At 53.6% G+C, this 17,735-nt stretch overlaps 1 protein-coding gene across 1 annotated transcript in view; it reads right to left on the reverse strand.

Moving 5' to 3' along the window:
• Nucleotides 1–410: 410 nt before the first annotated feature.
• Nucleotides 411–17,735, reverse strand: part of LOC111152708 (leucine rich repeat kinase 1) — a 127,898-nt gene continuing 110,573 nt past the window's right edge. The window contains exons 31-33 of the mRNA XM_022511281.1: nucleotides 4,109–4,959; nucleotides 3,654–3,755; nucleotides 411–1,791 (exon numbers count right to left, since the gene is read on the reverse strand). Of these exons, the coding sequence (XP_022366989.1) occupies nucleotides 1,614–1,791; nucleotides 3,654–3,755; nucleotides 4,109–4,959 (1,131 nt within the window). The 3' untranslated portion in view covers nucleotides 411–1,613. The remainder of the gene's footprint in view (nucleotides 1,792–3,653; nucleotides 3,756–4,108; nucleotides 4,960–17,735) is intronic.

A 17,735-nucleotide genomic window follows, 5' to 3' on the forward strand; every position in this document is an offset into this window, starting at 1 on the left:
ATGGAATGGGGGTGGGGGAAGGATGGGACCCGGTTTGCATGTGGGGAGCAGTGGGCAGCTGTGGGGTACCGGGATGGCAAGGAAGGAGAGTGATGAGCACCAAGGCCGAGCTGAGGGACCACAGCAGGATGTGGGAGGCATAGGCCTGCAGTCCCCATTGGACTCGATGCCCAGGCCAGCAGCGAAAGGAAGTGGGTGGGCTGAGGCTGATGCAGCGGCTGTCTCTGCTCACGGAAGCTGCGATGGGGCTGATTGCATGGGGACAGCTGTGCACTGGGGGTGTGGGGGGCTGCCATGGGGCTGCTTGGATGGGGACAGCTGTGCGCCAGTAGGGGGGTGCTGCCCATTCCACCCTGGCAGCAAGTGGGCCTGGGTCCTTCCAACACATTCTACAGAGGCTGACATCATTCTCAAGAGAACTGGTTTATTTTCAAATAAAAGGAACCACCTTTGCCCACATATCCCAGCCAATCTTAAGTCTGATCTGCATAACTTAATTTTAGAAAAAGGTCTACAACTTGAACCAGAGGATGAGCTCACGTTCACACCACCGTTCCGGGTCCAGTGGCCTCCGATGATTACTTTCGGGAGCCACATGATCCGTGGGCACATGTGTGTGCATTAATTTATACAAACGGTGGCTCTCAGACCCATAAATCCCCCATTAACCATTTTGCTCCTTGGACTTCGCTGTCCATGACTGCCGTCAATGCTGAGCCAACGCCTAATTTGGTGGAAGCTCCGAACGAAGTGATTTTACAACCGGAGCCTAACCACCGAGCTATTACTTAATTTGTTAAAGTGATAAACAAGACTATTACGTGCAAACAAACAGGGCTTGTGCTCCAGCTGCGTCCGAGTTTACTTTATGAAGCTATAAACACACGGCCCTTTCTTAAGTCCCACTGATTGAGTTTCCCCGGCCTTTTGTCGGCAGGAGAAGAATGTAGGGGCCGAGTGGGTGCTCTGGGCCCTGCTCGAGCTCTTGGCTTTCTGGCTGTGTCACTTAAATGAACTCATTCATCCCCCAGATTGGGCAGTGCTCCTCCCCGACGTCCTTCTGAGGGCTTCTCACACAGAGACTTTCCTGAGCAGGAGACATCTGATCTCAGCTTGCCCAAGTGGGGCCCCAGGGCCCCAGGGACTTGTGAAATGGGCTGAGAGCCTGGAGACCACTGGGGGAAGGGGCAGAGGTCACGGCACCCTCCCGCCCCTGCCCCAAACTGCTCCCCAGCTGAGAGCATCTAGTGTAATTCCATCTGAGACCTGGGGAGGGACTGGGAAGACCCAGCCCTGCTTTGTGTGACCCAGGCCGGAGCCTGGCCCCCCTCCCCCGCTCCTGGACTTCCAGGGAGGAAGCAGGGGCAGTGGCTCCCAACCAGGCCCCACCGTCTTCTCTTGGGTTGTAAAACCCGTAATGGGAGAATGGAGGTAGGCAGCTAGCTCTGCCCTGGAGAACCGGGGAGCCCCCCAGACCACGGCCAAGGTGGTGACTCCTCAGCACTTCTAGCAGCAAATGTTTCAGGGTCTTCTGGGTCCTCAGGGGGCAGCAGGCGGCAGGTGGAGGGGTGGCCCAGGGCAGCCAGGTCTCCATGACTGTCATTCCATAGGAATCACCTCCTCTTCCGCGTGCAAGCCTCCAGCCTGCCCAGCTCCTCATAGGACTGGTAGAAAATGTCAAACTCCCTGGTGCCCCAGCCCCTCCAGACAGCGAGGCACCACTCCGTGTTTTCGTTCTCGAAGCCACACACGACTGTGTCCTTTGCCACCACAGCTGCATCCACAAGCACCCTACAGAGAAAGGAAGGGTCTGAGAAAATCTACAGGGGTCCCCACTTGGTTGGGGCCAGGACCCTCAGTGTGCAACTTCTTGGAAGCCTGGCTGAGGAGGGGCATCTGCACATCCTAGCCCGGTGGCAGGCTGTGCTCTGTTGCACCTGCTTCCCCCGGGGGTCTGGCCCATGGGCGGAGGCTTCCTAACTAAAGAAGAGCCTAGGGCATCCCTTCGTGTGCATGGGGACCGTCTGCAAGGGACTCACTCCCCAGAGAGCCTCTGTCACTGGACTGAGACCCGCAAGTGTCCAGAAAGCACCATCACCTCCGACTGCTGCTTGTCAGCGGACACTAACGGATTTGAAGCACTGACTCGGTTCTCCTTGCTGTCAGCTCAGGCCCAGCTCTTCCTCCCACGCTAAGTTCTCGGTGCTTAGGAAATCCAGGGCGGTGTAACCGACAGAAACCCGTGCCAACATGCCCTAACTATACACATTTGTTTTCGGAGGCTGTGGATTGTTTTGCCGATCTGTGCACACACCACAGGTTTCCTGCTGGGCCTCAGCCGGAGCGGGCAGCCCATGTCCCAGCGCTCACCGCCTTACCCTGTGGCCAGTGTGCAAACCGGTATGACATGCAGGACCTCTGGCCACCTCAGGGCCGTGCACGCTACAGGAATTCACTAGTTATCTGCTAAGAGAATCGATGTCTCAGATGCATGGCAAAAGGCTGGTGGGATCGGGCTATGCCCCTCAGTGTCAGCTGGCTGCCTGGGCTGCTTTCTCCCTACAGAGAGTAAACCTGCCTTTGGGGGCTGCACAGGAGAACACCAGCAGTGAAAAACTTCGGGACATAATGATGGGCAAGGTGAGGTCCACAGGCCTGGGCTCTACAGACATGCCTGCTTCCCCAGAAGCCCCCCGACCCCCCGACCTGTGATGTCGTCACTACTTCACCCACAAACTCAGCTGCGGCTCAGCGTGCGCGCGCGCGCGCGCACACACACACACACACACACACACAGAACACATCCTAGATCTTGTTTCTGGAATCATTGGCAGACCAGGCGTCAGTGGATCTGGTGGGTCCTTGAGGATGCCCTGTGCTTTCAGGCAAGGAAAGGGACCTGCCACAGATGTTTCCTCTTTCACCATTACCCTGCTCTGGGGCAAACAGGCCACATGACATTTCTCCATCAAGGAGGTTCGCGGGATGGGGCTCAGTAGACAAAGTGAGGTGTGCATACTGCCGGCTGGCAGGGGACTCTGGGGATACTGGCCAGTGCCAGCCTCCCACGCCCATAGCCATGCACACTGCATCCGGATAGGCTGTCTTGCCCCAGAACAGCCCTCACAGTGGAGTCTGGTCTGCCTCCTGGTAGGGCCCCCTGACAGATGGGTATGGAGCCAAGGCAGAGCCTGGGCTTGGGCACAGGGAGAGGTTGTGTGTGCCAGGTCTGTGCCTCCCCTAGGGGCTGTCTGGGCAGGTGGAGACCCCGGAAAGAGCCCTCCTACTTGGTGGGAAGAACAGTGAATCAGTCAGCTCCTCGTTTCAATGGCAGCTGAACTCCATCCCTGGACCTATGGACCCCAGGCAGGACCCTCAGTCCGCAGGTGCACTGGGAACCCCAGAAACAGCCAGCCATGATCTGTGGACCCATGACCCGTGATGCCCGGTTCAGCTAGTATTTGCTGATCAGGCTCCGAGGAGCTGCATGGAGGACCTCATCTTGTTCCTTCTCTGCCTTCTGGCCACCGTGGTATTTATTGGTAGAGGACAGAAGGGTGAGAAGCCGCTGCGTGTGTAGGGGGTGCTGGCAGAGGGGTCCTGATTCCCCGCACCACAGCTGGGGGGCCTAAAGGAGGCACCTTCAGGCTTACCCGTGCGGAGTCAGCTCCCGGGCTTTTAAGACGGCGAGGACGCGGCCCCGCTGGCCCCCGGCGTCCTTCTCCAGGCCTATGACAATGACATCGCCGCCGCGCCTGCGAAACCAAACCCCAGAAGGGGAAGCGTTTTGTCCAGGGCCGTGCTCTCGGGGGGAAACTGAGCCAGCGCGCACAGAGGCGAGGCAACAAATGCGCCGTCTCTGAGAACGGATTGGGTTACCGCGAGGGCGCCGCGGCCGGGCCCAGGAGGCCTTTCCCAGCGGGAAACCGAATCGCTGCAGACCAGGGCTCTGCCTGGCGGTCCTCGGGGGGCAGATGAGCACTTGTGGGGGCCCTTCTCAGGTTTCCTAAAGAGATCCCTCCAGGCTCCAGAACACAGGGAGCATGGTGGCCTCGGCAAGCTCCCGTGGGCAGTACGGGAGAGTTGCCCCACTCGCGGGGAAACGTACCTGGGGACCCAGATGACGTCTTTCACGGCTAGGATCCTCACGGCCTGCAGGTGCTGGCTGAAGGCGTCCCCGTCCACGGGCGTCAGGTCGTGCTCAGACCTGTCGGAGCCCGCGGCGGGCTCATGCAGCCGGTCGGAGTCCTCACAGTCGGTGGAGAAAGGCACGCTGGAAGAGCTGGCCGGAGAGCAGGGCAGGCTGGAGGAGGATGCGGGGGCCCGGTGGGGAGAGGATGAGGAGTAGGAGGACATGGAGCAGTAGTCAGTCAGTGAGTCCTGGTGCGTCAGGATCTGTGTGCCTAGCTCCTCGCTGTACATGATGCTCACGTCCGCGATGGAGTCCCCCTCGGGCTCTTTGGAGCCGGCTGCGTGGCTGCCCGGGGACTCCGGACCCAGAGGGCGCACTGGAAACATGTCTCTGAGCGGGCTGGGGTCCCCACAGAAGTACCAGGCACACAGCTGGTAGGTGGCCGCATGGTACATCACCAGCGAGTTGGCCCTGTCATCCAGGCACCAGACGACCTCCTCCCCACGGCACTCGGAGCTGCACACGACCGAGGTGACCACCGAAGGGGCCAAGTAGGGCTCCAGCCTCCTGCTGATCTCCAGGGCCGCACAGTCAATGACCAGTAGGCCTGGCCCGTTGCTGTACCAGACCTCGGAACCGCTGTTGACCACCTCCATGGCCTTCACGGGGTAGGGGTTCTGCCGCGTGTCTTCATCTGGGATGCTGAACTTGGACCTGTTGGCCGTGTGTGAGCACAGGTAGGAGCAGCTGTTGTCCGGGGCACCCCGCACCACAGGAAACACTGCCACAAGCCCGTCATCCAGGCCTGCCAGCACCAGGTAGGAATTCTGCGAGGAGAAGACAGGACTGCCCGTGAGCCTCCCGCAGGCCGGGAGAGAAGCGGAGTGGGCACAAAACTCCTCTTTGCACTGACCCCAGCACCCTCAGAGGAGTGATGTTCCCAGAAAGGCAGAGAGCCGCCAGCAGGAGCTTACGGGCATGCTCCCAGAGCAGGTGCAACTCAGGCCCAGAAGAGCCACACCCACCCTCCCTGCCAGGAGCAGGAGAGGAGCGTGCAGGGGAAGAGCGTGGTCCCTGGCACATGGGGGAAGGGCGGGTGTGTCCTGAATCAAGGGGCCTGCCTGCAGGCTGGCTTCCGGCAGTGTGAGCGGGAGGGGACTGCCTTCTGCCTCGGGTCACACGGGCCTCCTTCAGAGGCAGGACATGGTTCCCTCCTTCCCATGAGCTCTGCTTGTTAACGATGTGACAGCAGTCATGGGCAGCATGTGGGTGTACTTGCGACCTCCTGCCATCTGCCCCACCAGATGGGGGCTCCATGACAGCAGGCTCGGCGTGCCCGCCACTGCCTCCTCGGTATGGGCCTGCCACGTGGAAGGACTGAGTCTCGACCATCTCTGTGAATCCACCTGGCGTTCTGCCCCAGCAGATGATGTGTGCAGCTGAGCCTACCCTTGAAGAAATCGCTTCCAGCTCAACCTTCTCATGGAGGCACTTCTCGGACCCTATGCCTACACCCCCCACTTCCCACACCTATTCTGAAACGCCTAGATGGCCGTGCTAGGGTCCTGGGGTTGCCCTCTGCCCCCACAGTGAAGCGTGCCATCTTCTATAGCCAAAGGTGCAGGGACAGTGCTGGACGCTGGGCCCACCCCAGGCCTCCCTGGAGCATCTCTGCAGAGCTGGGAACAGAGGGCAGCTGCTGAGCCCAGATGCCTGGCAAGGGCTGAGGTGGGAGGGAGGAGTTCAGGAGAACAAAGCCAAAGCCACCACAGAGCAGGGACCCAGGCTTCGTGCCAGCACGGGTGGGCAACAGAAAGTCCCCTTTCTGGGACCTGGAGCTACCTGGGAACTGGGGAGGCCAGGCTGTCCAAGGTAACGAAAGCACAACAGCAAGGTCAATGAGCCCTAAGAACATTTATCAAAATCCATCCTCAGAAATTTCGGGAAGAAGGCAGCCAAAGCAAATAGGAGCAGTGTCTCTATCTGAATCCCAGCTCTGGGCCCCAGTCAGGGCGGTGAGCCCCACGGTCCGGCTGGGTGTGAATGTGCGCGTGCAAGAATGCAGGGGCCTGCCGTCGTGGCCACGGGCAGCACAGCCTCCGAGGCACAGGCATGCTGACAGGGAGGCTCCGCACAGAGCCCGCTTTATTCCCCTTGGTTGTGCGGGTGGTGGTGCCCTGGTTCGGGGGCTCTGGCCAGCAGTGGCCTTAAATAACGCTTTGTGTCATGTCCTCCTGGGCTCTGGGCAGACGGGGTCCCGAGCTGCCCAGCCTCGCCCATGGGGCATGGTCGTAAATGATTCTAGGGTTCATTTCAGACTTTTAAAAAAATTTTTTTTAAAGAAATAGACTGTAGTTGGGCAAAGAGCATATCTATTTCACGACTGTTAAGAAGTCATAATAATGCTCTCACATTTATCCAAGTGCACAGGTCCAGAGCTTGGAGGATGTTATGCTCGGAGAACCCTTTTCAACCTCTTCTTATCCTTGTTTTCCAGATGGGAAAACTGAAATTGGATGATGACAGCCAACATGTTTTAACCAAACACCACTAATAATGACACCCTGAGCGTTGACGAGGAGCAGGGAGGACCAGCAGGGGATGGGGCGGCAGGGTAGGGGGCGAAGGCAGAAGAGCAGTGCCTGGGGTCGGAGGCCCGAGAAGCCAGATGGCACCACTGAAGGGCTGGGGCAGCTTCTCAGAGCAGGCTCGGTGGTCCCTGACCTTGAGAACTGAATAAAAGGTGGTGTGGCAGAGGTGCATTCCTAGCAAGAAGGGTCACCCCAGAGTGCGGTGCTGGATGGGCGGGGAGGCTTGTCCACCCTGCAGAGGTGCCGGAGACCCAGGCTGTGGGGATTGACCACCTGGGGCTCCATTTCAGAGAGGTGGGGGCTAGAAGATCAAAGACAAAGAGGGACCCAAGGTGTAGGGCTGACTGTGGGAACTCCAGAGGCACGTGGAGCTGGCTGCTCCCCAGGGGTGTGGGCAGGGCTGCCTGCACATGTCCACTGCTACCCGAAGGGGAAGGGCACACGTGCAATGGCTATTTATACCATCTGTACCCCAAAAGCGCTTCACCTGAATCTGGGACTGTGGTATTTGCAGGTGGAATGCAAGCTTTCCCCTCAGCCCTGAGTTCTGCTCTGCGAGTGCCATGGGGTCCTGAAAAGGCACTCATGATGGTCTGTCTCTCTGAGGCTGACTGGGACCTGACCCCGGGCTCGGTGGACCAAGAGGAACTGGCTTTGCTCCCGCTTCTCATACCCCCACCCCCAAGCCTAGGGGGGACACCCCAACAGAAGGGCATCCACCTCCCCCCCGCCCGACCTCACCTTTTTAATAACAGGCACTGCCAACAAGCAGGTGACGACCGCCGGGGTGTCCAAAGCCCGTTGGGGTGTGTTTAAGGGGCACATGCCCTTGAGGCTATAGATGTAGATCTTCTGGTCCTATAGAGGTAGACAAGCCAATGTAAGACCCCAGTGGGAACATGCCTGCCATTTTCTCTCAGGGTCCCTTCTGCCTTGGGAATCCCTTTGTGCCTTAGGAAGCAACCTTGACCAGGCCTTTCTGGTTGGCTGGTTGCATCTTCCTGTGCTTTGCAGGGATCTTGAAAATGACACGAGTTTAAAGAAGAAATATAGAATCGCCCCTACCCTGTTACCTGGAGAAAACCACCACGGGGACTTGGGGCCCAGACTTCGTTTCCCCTGAGTGTCTGTGTGTGTGTCTCCGCATTCCCGGCCCAAGTGGGACTGCCTGACTGTGCTGTTCCCTCACCTTTCCCGTTACAACTCATGGCAGGTGGAGGGAAGCGTGTGTGAGCGTACTGCCCATCGCCGGGGGGCGGGGGGCGGGGGGGGGGCGGCACAGCCTAACCTGCTGTCAGAGCTCGGTCTGTTCCCAAGTTTTCACTACCGGGACTTACACTGGGATGAGCCTTCTGGCAGACACATGTGTCTGTCCTCTGAGAGGCGGGGCGGGAGGCACCAATGCCCCGCCCCCTCGCCACGCCCCACACAGCTCTAGAGCGTCAGAGCATTCACTGGGGCCTGTCCCTCTGGATTTCTCAGAAGACAGCTCCCAGGGCCTTCGGCTGACTTCCTTGATGTGAAGGCAAAATGCCTTCAGGGCTGAGTGGAGGATTGGCTGGGGAGACCCTGCAGTGCTATAAGAAACCCGGTGACTTCACCAGCCTAATGGAGTTCTCCTTTCGCGGGGATCCCGCCCCTGAGACTTCTCTCGACTGAGTCCAGGTCTCGCGCAGGGACAAGGCCGGTCGTTACCTTTGGGGACACGCTGCGCTGCTGCTTCTTCCCAGGGCTGCTGGCACTGCTCTGGGGGTCTCACACGTGCGGGCTGGGGTTATCTGGTAATCCCACGTACCTGGGCATCCTGTGATCCTCTTTGCTAAATCGCCCCCCCCCCTCAAAATAAACACGGCATGGACTGCGCCCTGTGTTGCCCAGCTGGATGAGAGCCCTGCGTGGGGTCACTTACCTCGGTGGCCGTCCACAGAGAGTTCTGGACCTTGAGCTGGCAGCTCAGCTTCATTCCCGCACAGCTCATCCTCTGTACTTCCATAAGGCCCTTCTCCGTGTTCACCACCGTGTAGTTCCTAGAATCCGGGTCAATTGTGGGGTCAGCACGTGGTGGCCTCCCTTCTCTTGGCTTGGCCTGAGCAGCCTTGGGGGGAGGACGTCAGCTGCCTCCTCCAGCCCCTCCAACCCAGGGTTGAATTTGGCCACGTTCAGAAAGAATCCAGGACCGTTCACGGCGTTGGGTGCAGGTGGATTCTGCTTCCCTTGTTTGAACGTTCGGGCTGTGGGAGGGCATTCCCCATGGGAAGAAAGGCTGTCTTCTGTCTGTGATGTTGGAGGGTCCGAGAAGTTGCCCCCCGGTGTGAAGAAGGGACACAGGTGGCCGCATTTCCATCAAAGCCACTCACCCCTCCCGCTGGCCCTACCTGCTACAACTCAGGAACAGGGGAGCCCCTCCATATCAGAGCAGACAAAGTCAAGGCTAAAGACAGATGGGTACATTTCAGAGTAAGCTGGGGGTCCTTGAAACACGTCCCCCAACACGAGTGCTCTGAGAACTAATAAGCTGTCATTTATGAGGGCTACTGTTTGCTCACTGGAGCTGACCTGCCCCTCGCATTTCCGTCTCCCCACTATTCTTCATGGGCATCCAGTGTCCTCACTGTCTGAAGTGGAGACTGAGGTTATTGACCAAGGTCACACACATCTTTTGCACATTTATGTCTCTCAGTCTATAGACTGGCTTCCCCTCCCCTTTCTCTTTTTTCTCTGGCAGGTTATGTGCTGAGAATGCTGGGGGTGTCCTGTGCAGTCCCCACATCCCTGGGGTGTCATCTGTCTCCCTTCTCCCCCAAGTCTCGAGTCTTGATCAGATTCTGTCTGCTTTTTTTTAGGCAAGAACATTTCCTCAGTGGGGGTGTGGATTTCTGTTGGGAATGTCCTGTTCTCACTCCTTCTGTAATCATGAATGATCACTGCCTTATATCCATTATTTCAATAGAGATTGCAAAAGGCTGACATTTTATTTCCGGCATTCTTTATTTATGTATTAGCCTCATTTATTCTAAAAAGAGAAACTTCCTCCTTTTCTCTCTTTTGCTACCCTGGGGTAGAGTTCACATAGGAAAGGCAGAATAAAACCTTGATTCTTTCTGAATATACTAGTTTTCAAAATAATGGGTCAGAGCCTCCAATGGTCATCAATGAGGGGCTTTTGTTTAAGACTTAATTTATTTAGAGAGCATGAGCAGAGGGAGGGCACAGGGAGAGGGAAAGAGAGAGAGTTTTAGGCAGACTCCCTGCTGAACATGAAGCCCGATGTGGGGCTTGATCTAAAGACCACGAAGTCATGACCTGAGCTGAAATCAAGAACTGGACACTTAACTGACTAGAGCTACCCAGGAACCGCAGTTTGTCTGTTTTTATTTATTTATTTTTGTTTTTATTAAGTAGCATTAGAAACACATGAATTAAAAAATTTGACGTGTCTCATCCCACAGCAATTCTTCTTACTAATGGCCAACTGCCCTATCCTTGGCCAGCAGGAACCACTCTGGGTTGACTCCTAAATCCCTTTAATCTCTCCTCACGAGTATCTGATGGCATCCTTGATTCTGGTGTGTCAGATGTTCCGGCCATCTTCCTGTCCCAGACCTGGAGTCAGCCACCCCTCCAATAAGCCCTGGTTCCCTATGATACTTAGAGTACTAAGTACTAGGGTGTTTAGACCCACCATCTGGGTCCCGGAGGTCATCATTGCTAGGTGGTCATTACTGGTAGGCCTTATCAATGGGCAGGGCTAGGAAACATGAGTTTATTTTTCTTAAAGATAAAATCTATCATGAATCCAAAAATTTAAATTCAGAAGTACTGTTTTTTTTTTTTTTTTAATTTAATCTATCTTTCATACTTTGCTTGCTGAATATCACAATGTGTAATGCCCGGTGATTTAATTACTGAAAAAATATATATTTGCATATATAAATATTAGTAAAAATAAATAAATATACACACACACCAATATACATATTTCTTTAGGGCATGGTTTCTTAGACCATGTCTTATGTCAGAGTGCTCAGTCCCCACGGCATTCATCGTGGCGCAAACGTCACCTGGACAGATCTTGGGAAAATGGCAAAGTTCTTCCATTTTTCTCCTCGTGTCTCAAGCTCCACTTTATCTAAGCATTATTGCCTATGTTTGCTATGAGGCTTAGAAGATTATTCAGGCCATGAAATGCTCTTGTGACTCTGAAGATGTCCCATGAGGGGGTGGAAACACCTCATACCCTGACCAGGACTGGAGGATCTCACACCAGATGGTGGGTTTTGGAGACTACAAAGTTGATCTTTCCAATACCTGGCATCTTGGTCCTGTGACCTCCTGTTCGTTTCCCAGTGATCTTATTCTCAGCTTACCCCAGCCACCTTCTCCCAAAGTTGCATGTTGCATCCCGTCTTTGCTAATATTTGCACCCCTCCCACCCACTCAGTGTCAAGGATCTATTTTCTGACCTCTACCCCTGAGTTTTCCAGAACATTCCACCCACTACCATAACATCACAGAGTTTTTGGTTTTGTTTACACTCTGCTAAGATCTAGGACTCTCTGGTACTTTCCATGATTCCTTATCCATTTTATGGCCCCATCATTTTATGACCCATCTCTATCATGACCCTTTTGAAAATACCTGCACTGCCCATGTTTAAGACTTAATTTTGTTTAAGACTTAATTTATTTAGAGAGCATGAGCAGAGGGATCTTATCCTCTCCCTCCTGCCAAAAACCCAACTCTGCTTAAAACCAACTGTTACCCAGCTTGCAATCTGGGGGCAGCAAAGCATGCTGGGGGCACAGAACCCTGTGCATGAGCCTTATTTCCAACACATGACCTCCATCCCCCAGAGGGCCTCAGGGCTGCCCTGTCACCACCCTGGTCTCATGTGTCCATGCTCATGTCACATGTTGTGGTCTTCTCGAATATTCAAAACCTATCCCGATGCTTCGTCCTTCCTGTCACCTCACTGAGAAAAAGATGCGACTAGAAGGGAAGGCCCACAAATTGCTTATGCAAGGGCACCAGTCCTGCTTGGTTCTGGGTCCCCTGCCCCTCTCGCTACTCGACAACCCCACCCCAGTCACTGTCCTCTCTCCCTGACCCCCGGCATTATTTGCTCCTTCTGCCACCAAGCTGCAAATAGCACCCATCTTAAAATCCACCCAGGATGGGAGAACTATTACAACTAATAGGTGACCTGGGTAAAGATGCAGGGTACAAAATTAATACACAGGAATCTGTTGTGTTTCTGCACATTAGCAGAAAGAAAAGTTAAGAAAATGATTCCATTTACAGTTGCACCAAAAAGAATAAAATACCTAGGAATACAGTTAATCCAGGAGGCGAAAGACATTGATAAAACAAACTGAAGAGGACATAAATAAAGGGACACATGTTTATGGACTGGTTGAGTCACTATTATTCAAACGTCCATACTACCCAAAGTCATCTACAGATTCAATGCTCTCCCTATCAAAAGAGCATCAGCATTTTTCATAGAGCGAGAACACATAATCTTAAAATTTGTATGGAGGCCACAAAAGACTGGAAAAGCCAAAGAAATCTTGAGACAGAAGACTAAAGCTGGAAGTATCACAATCCCTGGTTTTGAACCATAATGACAAAGCCGTAGTAATCAAAACAGAATGGTACGGGCCCCAAAACACACAGAGATCAACAGAACTGAATAGAGATCCCAGAAATAAACCCATACTTATGTGGTCAGTTCCTCCACAACAAAGGAGGCAAGAATATACAATGGGTGGGAAGACAGTTTCTTCAATCAGTGTTGTTCAATCAGAACTTGACAGCCACATGCAAAAGAATGAAACCGGCCACTTTCTTACACAATACACAAAATAAACTCGAAGACCTAAAGGGGGGACATGAAACCATAAAACTTCTTCTTCTTCTTTTTTTTTTTTTTTAAAGATTTTATTTATTTATTTGACAGACAGAGATCACAGAGAGGCAGGCAGAGAAAAAGAGAGGAGGAAGCAGGGTCCTGCTGAGCAGAGAGCCCGATGTGGGGCTCAATCCCAGGACCCTGGGATCATGACCTGAGCCGAAGGCAGAGGCTTAACCCACTGAGCCACCCAGGTGCCCCAGAAACCATAAAACTTCTAAGAGAAAACAGAGGCAGTAAACCCTTGGGACATCAAGCTTAGCAATATTTTTTGGATCTGTCTCCTGAATCAAGGGCAACAAAAGCAAACATAAACTGGGACCACAGCAAACTAAAAAGCTTTGGCACAGCGAAGGAAACCATCAGCAAAACGGAAGGGCAAGCTACTGAATGGGAGATATTTGCAAATGATAAATCTGATCATTTGATTAATGGGTTAACATAAGGGGTTAACACCCAAAATATATAAAGAGCTTATACAATTTAGCACCAAGAAAACAAATAATTGGATTAAAAAATGAGCAGAAGGGGCACCTGGGTGGCTCAGTGGGTTAAAGCCTTTGCCTTCAGCTCAGGTCATGATCCTAGGGTCCTGGGATTGAGCCCCGCATGGGGCTCTCTGCTTAGCAGGGAGCCTGCTTCCCACTCCCACTCTGCCTCCCTCTCTGCCTACTTGTGATCTCTGTCTGTCAAATAAATAAATAAAATCTTTAAAAAAAATAAAGTATAAGCAGAAGACCTCAATAGACATTTTTTTTTAAAAGAAGACATCCAGAGGGCCAACAGACATATGAAAAGATGCTCAACATCACTGATCATCAGGGGACTGTGAATCAAACCCATGATGAGGTATCACCTCAACCTATCAGAAGGGCAGTGTCAGAAAGACAAGAACCAAAAAAAAAAAAAAAAAAAAAGGCGAGAACCAACAAGTGTTGGAGAGACTGCAGAGGAAAGGGAACCCTCGTGCACTGTTGGTGGGGGTATGAACTGGAAAAACAGTATGGAGGTTCCTCAAAATATTAAAAATAGAAATAGCATAGGATCCAATAACTCCACTTCTGGGTATTTACCTGAAGAATATGAAAACACTAATTTGTTCTTTTTTTTTTTTTAAGATTTTATTTATTTATTTGACAGACAGAGATCACAAGCAGGCAGAGAGAGTGGGGGAAGCAGGCTCCCCGCTGAGCAGAGAGCCCAATGTGGGGCTCGATCCCAGGACCCTGAGATCATGACCTGAGCTGAAGGCAGCGGCTTAACCCACTGAGCCACCCAGGCGCCCCGAAAACACTAATTTGAAAAGATATGTGCTTCGCAGGGTGTCTGGGTGGCTCAGTTAAGCGGCTGCCTGTGGCTCAGGTCATGATCCCAGGATTCTAGGATCGAGCCCCGCATTGGGTTCTCTGCTTAGTGGGAAGTCTGCTTCTCCCTCTCCCTTTTCCTCTGCCACCCCCATGGCCCTGTTTGTGCTTGTGCTCTCTCTCAAATAAATTTAAAACAACAAAAAAAGAAAAGATATGTGCATCTCTGTTCACTGCAACATTTTTTACAGTAGCCAAATATGGAAGCAACCTAAGCGTCCATCCACAGACGCATGGATAAAGATGTGGTACACACACACACACACACACACACACACACACACACACACACACACGGAATATTACTCAGCCATTAAAAAGAATGACATCTTGACCTTTGCAACAACACGGCTGGACCTGGAGGCATTATGCTAAGTGAAATAAGTCAGAGAAAGACAAACACCATATGATTTCAATTACATGTGGAATCTAAAAAACAAAAGAAAAAATAAAACAGAAACAGACTCCTAAACACAGAGAACAAACTGTTGTTTGCAAGAGGGGAGGGGGATGAGGGTGGGTGAAATAGGGGATGGGAATGAAGAAGGAAAAAATAAGTACAAGAGCAAAGGCCTCTGTTGACCCCACGCACCCCTTCTCTTTGCCCCTCTCAACCACGAACGCCTACATGCCTTTCTATTTGTGGGGACTCAGTTTTCTCTCTGGAGCGAACGCCGCCAGGCTTTCAACCCACTGTCCACTAGACTCCTCTCAGCATGGTCATCCCTGACTGCTCCCCAATTCCATAGTCCCCCCCTCCGATACTAGCAGGGTGCGGCCAGCCTCGGGACATTACCTGGACTCCTCTTTCCCGTCCCAGAACACCACCATGTACTCCTGGCCTTGGGAGGAGAAGAAGGATGTCTGCTTCCCACAGGGTAGCTGGTACATGAACGTGGCAAAAGTTGGGTCCTTCATCTGGCTCACCACCGACAGGGCCAGCGGTCGCTGAGGGAGAGAGGCCACCAGAGCCGTGAGCAAGGGTCTCTTGTGGCCAGATGGACGCCTACCCTGCCCATGAAATCGATGGTCTTGAACAAGGAAGGAAGGACTAGAAACTGCTCAGAAGAAGAAGCCAAGACAACTCCAGATGCCAGAGTGTCTGGTGGCCTGGGTCCTCACTCTCCATGGGAACTTGAACTTAGGCAGTCCCATCAGCTTAAACTTGATATTCCGACCCCCATGCCCACAGACATGCTATCTTGTGGAGAATTTTCCTCAGACCTTATTTTACTCCCAATACATCAAATCCATACTGTCTAATTTGATAAATGCATTTTATTTAACCTTGAAACCCCTGGCCTCTTACCCCAAACAGCTAAGCTTTAAAATATTATGACTCCTGCAGAGAAGGGTTGCCCCATTTGTTCTAGACCCTTAGCAAAGGATGGGCAAGTAGACATACATGTGGGCTCTGGACATCCAGAGCCTCCACTACCACAGGGGCACGAGCGGCCAGGCCCCCAGACCCCAGGCCATCGGGTACCTTCTCAGGCTTCGTGTCCCAGCACTCCATCATGAGCGCCTGGAGCCGATGGAACTGGACTTCCTCTGGCTGCCCCAGGACAGGGCGGATGCCCTTGGACAGCTTCTTGGCAATCTGAAGCTGGTGGTGGCCCAGTGCTGGCCGTTGTCCCGACAGCAACTCGTAGAGCACCATTCCATAGGAGAACATGTCTACCTGGGCAAAGAGGCAAGCCAAGTCAGGTCCCCAGCCCAGGCCCAGCAGTTTTCACAAGCTGGCCCTGAGACGGAGGGAGCAGAAGACCAATCGGACCAGGGATCCTGCCCAAAGGGACACAGTCATCGATCCATCCATCAATGCATCCCTCACTCCCCACCTGTCCAAACCTCCAACCAACCATTTGACCATCATTCTGTCCCTTTAGCCATCCATCTTCCAATCCTTCCCTCCTTCCTTCCTTTTCTTCTTTTCATCCATTATCCAACCATCAAACCATCCATCCATCCATCCATCCATCCATCCATCCATCCATCCATCCATCCATCGGGTCACACGGGCCTCCTTCAGAGGCAGGACATGGTTCCCTCCTTCCCATGAGCTCTGCTTGTTAACGATGTGACAGCAGTCATGGGCAGCATGTGGGTGTGCTTGCGACCTCCTGCCATCTGCCCCACAAGATGGGGGCTCCATGACAGCAGGCTCGGCGTGCCCGCCACTGCCTCCTCGGTATGGGCCTGCCACGTGGAAGGACTGAGTCTCGACCATCTCTGTGAATCCACCTGGCGTTCTGCCCCAGCAGATGATGTGTGCAGCTGAGCCTACCCTTGAAGAAATCGCTTCCAGCTCAACCTTCTCATGGAGGCACTTCTCGGACCCTATGCCTACACCCCCCACTTCCCACACCTATTCTGAAACGCCTAGATGGCCGTGCTAGGGTCCTGGGGTTGCCCTCTGCCCCCACAGTGAAGCGTGCCATCTTCTATAGCCAAAGGTGCAGGGACAGTGCTGGACGCTGGGCCCACCCCAGGCCTCCCTGGAGCATCTCTGCAGAGCTGGGAACAGAGGGCAGCTGCTGAGCCCAGATGCCTGGCAAGGGCTGAGGTGGGAGGGAGGAGTTCAGGAGAACAAAGCCAAAGCCACCACAGAGCAGGGACCCAGGCTTCGTGCCAGCACGGGTGGGCAACAGAAAGTCCCCTTTCTGGGACCTGGAGCTACCTGGGAACTGGGGAGGCCAGGCTGTCCAAGGTAACGAAAGCACAACAGCAAGGTCAATGAGCCCTAAGAACATTTATCAAAATCCATCCTCAGAAATTTCGGGAAGAAGGCAGCCAAAGCAAATAGGAGCAGTGTCTCTATCTGAATCCCAGCTCTGGGCCCCAGTCAGGGCGGTGAGCCCCACGGTCCGGCTGGGTGTGAATGTGCGCGTGCAAGAATGCAGGGGCCTGCCGTCGTGGCCACGGGCAGCACAGCCTCCGAGGCACAGGCATGCTGACAGGGAGGCTCCGCACAGAGCCCGCTTTATTCCCCTTGGTTGTGCGGGTGGTGGTGCCCTGGTTCGGGGGCTCTGGCCAGCAGTGGCCTTAAATAACGCTTTGTGTCATGTCCTCCTGGGCTCTGGGCAGACGGGGTCCCGAGCTGCCCAGCCTCGCCCATGGGGCATGGTCGTAAATGATTCTAGGGTTCATTTCAGACTTTTAAAAAAATTTTTTTTAAAGAAATAGACTGTAGTTGGGCAAAGAGCATATCTATTTCACGACTGTTAAGAAGTCATAATAATGCTCTCACATTTATCCAAGTGCACAGGTCCAGAGCTTGGAGGATGTTATGCTCGGAGAACCCTTTTCAACCTCTTCTTATCCTTGTTTTCCAGATGGGAAAACTGAAATTGGATGATGACAGCCAACATGTTTTAACCAAACACCACTAATAATGACACCCTGAGCGTTGACGAGGAGCAGGGAGGACCAGCAGGGGATGGGGCGGCAGGGTAGGGGGCGAAGGCAGAAGAGCAGTGCCTGGGGTCGGAGGCCCGAGAAGCCAGATGGCACCACTGAAGGGCTGGGGCAGCTTCTCAGAGCAGGCTCGGTGGTCCCTGACCTTGAGAACTGAATAAAAGGTGGTGTGGCAGAGGTGCATTCCTAGCAAGAAGGGTCACCCCAGAGTGCGGTGCTGGATGGGCGGGGAGGCTTGTCCACCCTGCAGAGGTGCCGGAGACCCAGGCTGTGGGGATTGACCACCTGGGGCTCCATTTCAGAGAGGTGGGGGCTAGAAG

This window comes from Enhydra lutris, unplaced genomic scaffold (assembly GCF_002288905.1).
Source record: "Enhydra lutris kenyoni isolate GAN:26980312 unplaced genomic scaffold, ASM228890v2 scaffoldscaffold29, whole genome shotgun sequence".
Classification (NCBI taxonomy): Eukaryota; Metazoa; Chordata; class Mammalia; order Carnivora; family Mustelidae; genus Enhydra; species Enhydra lutris.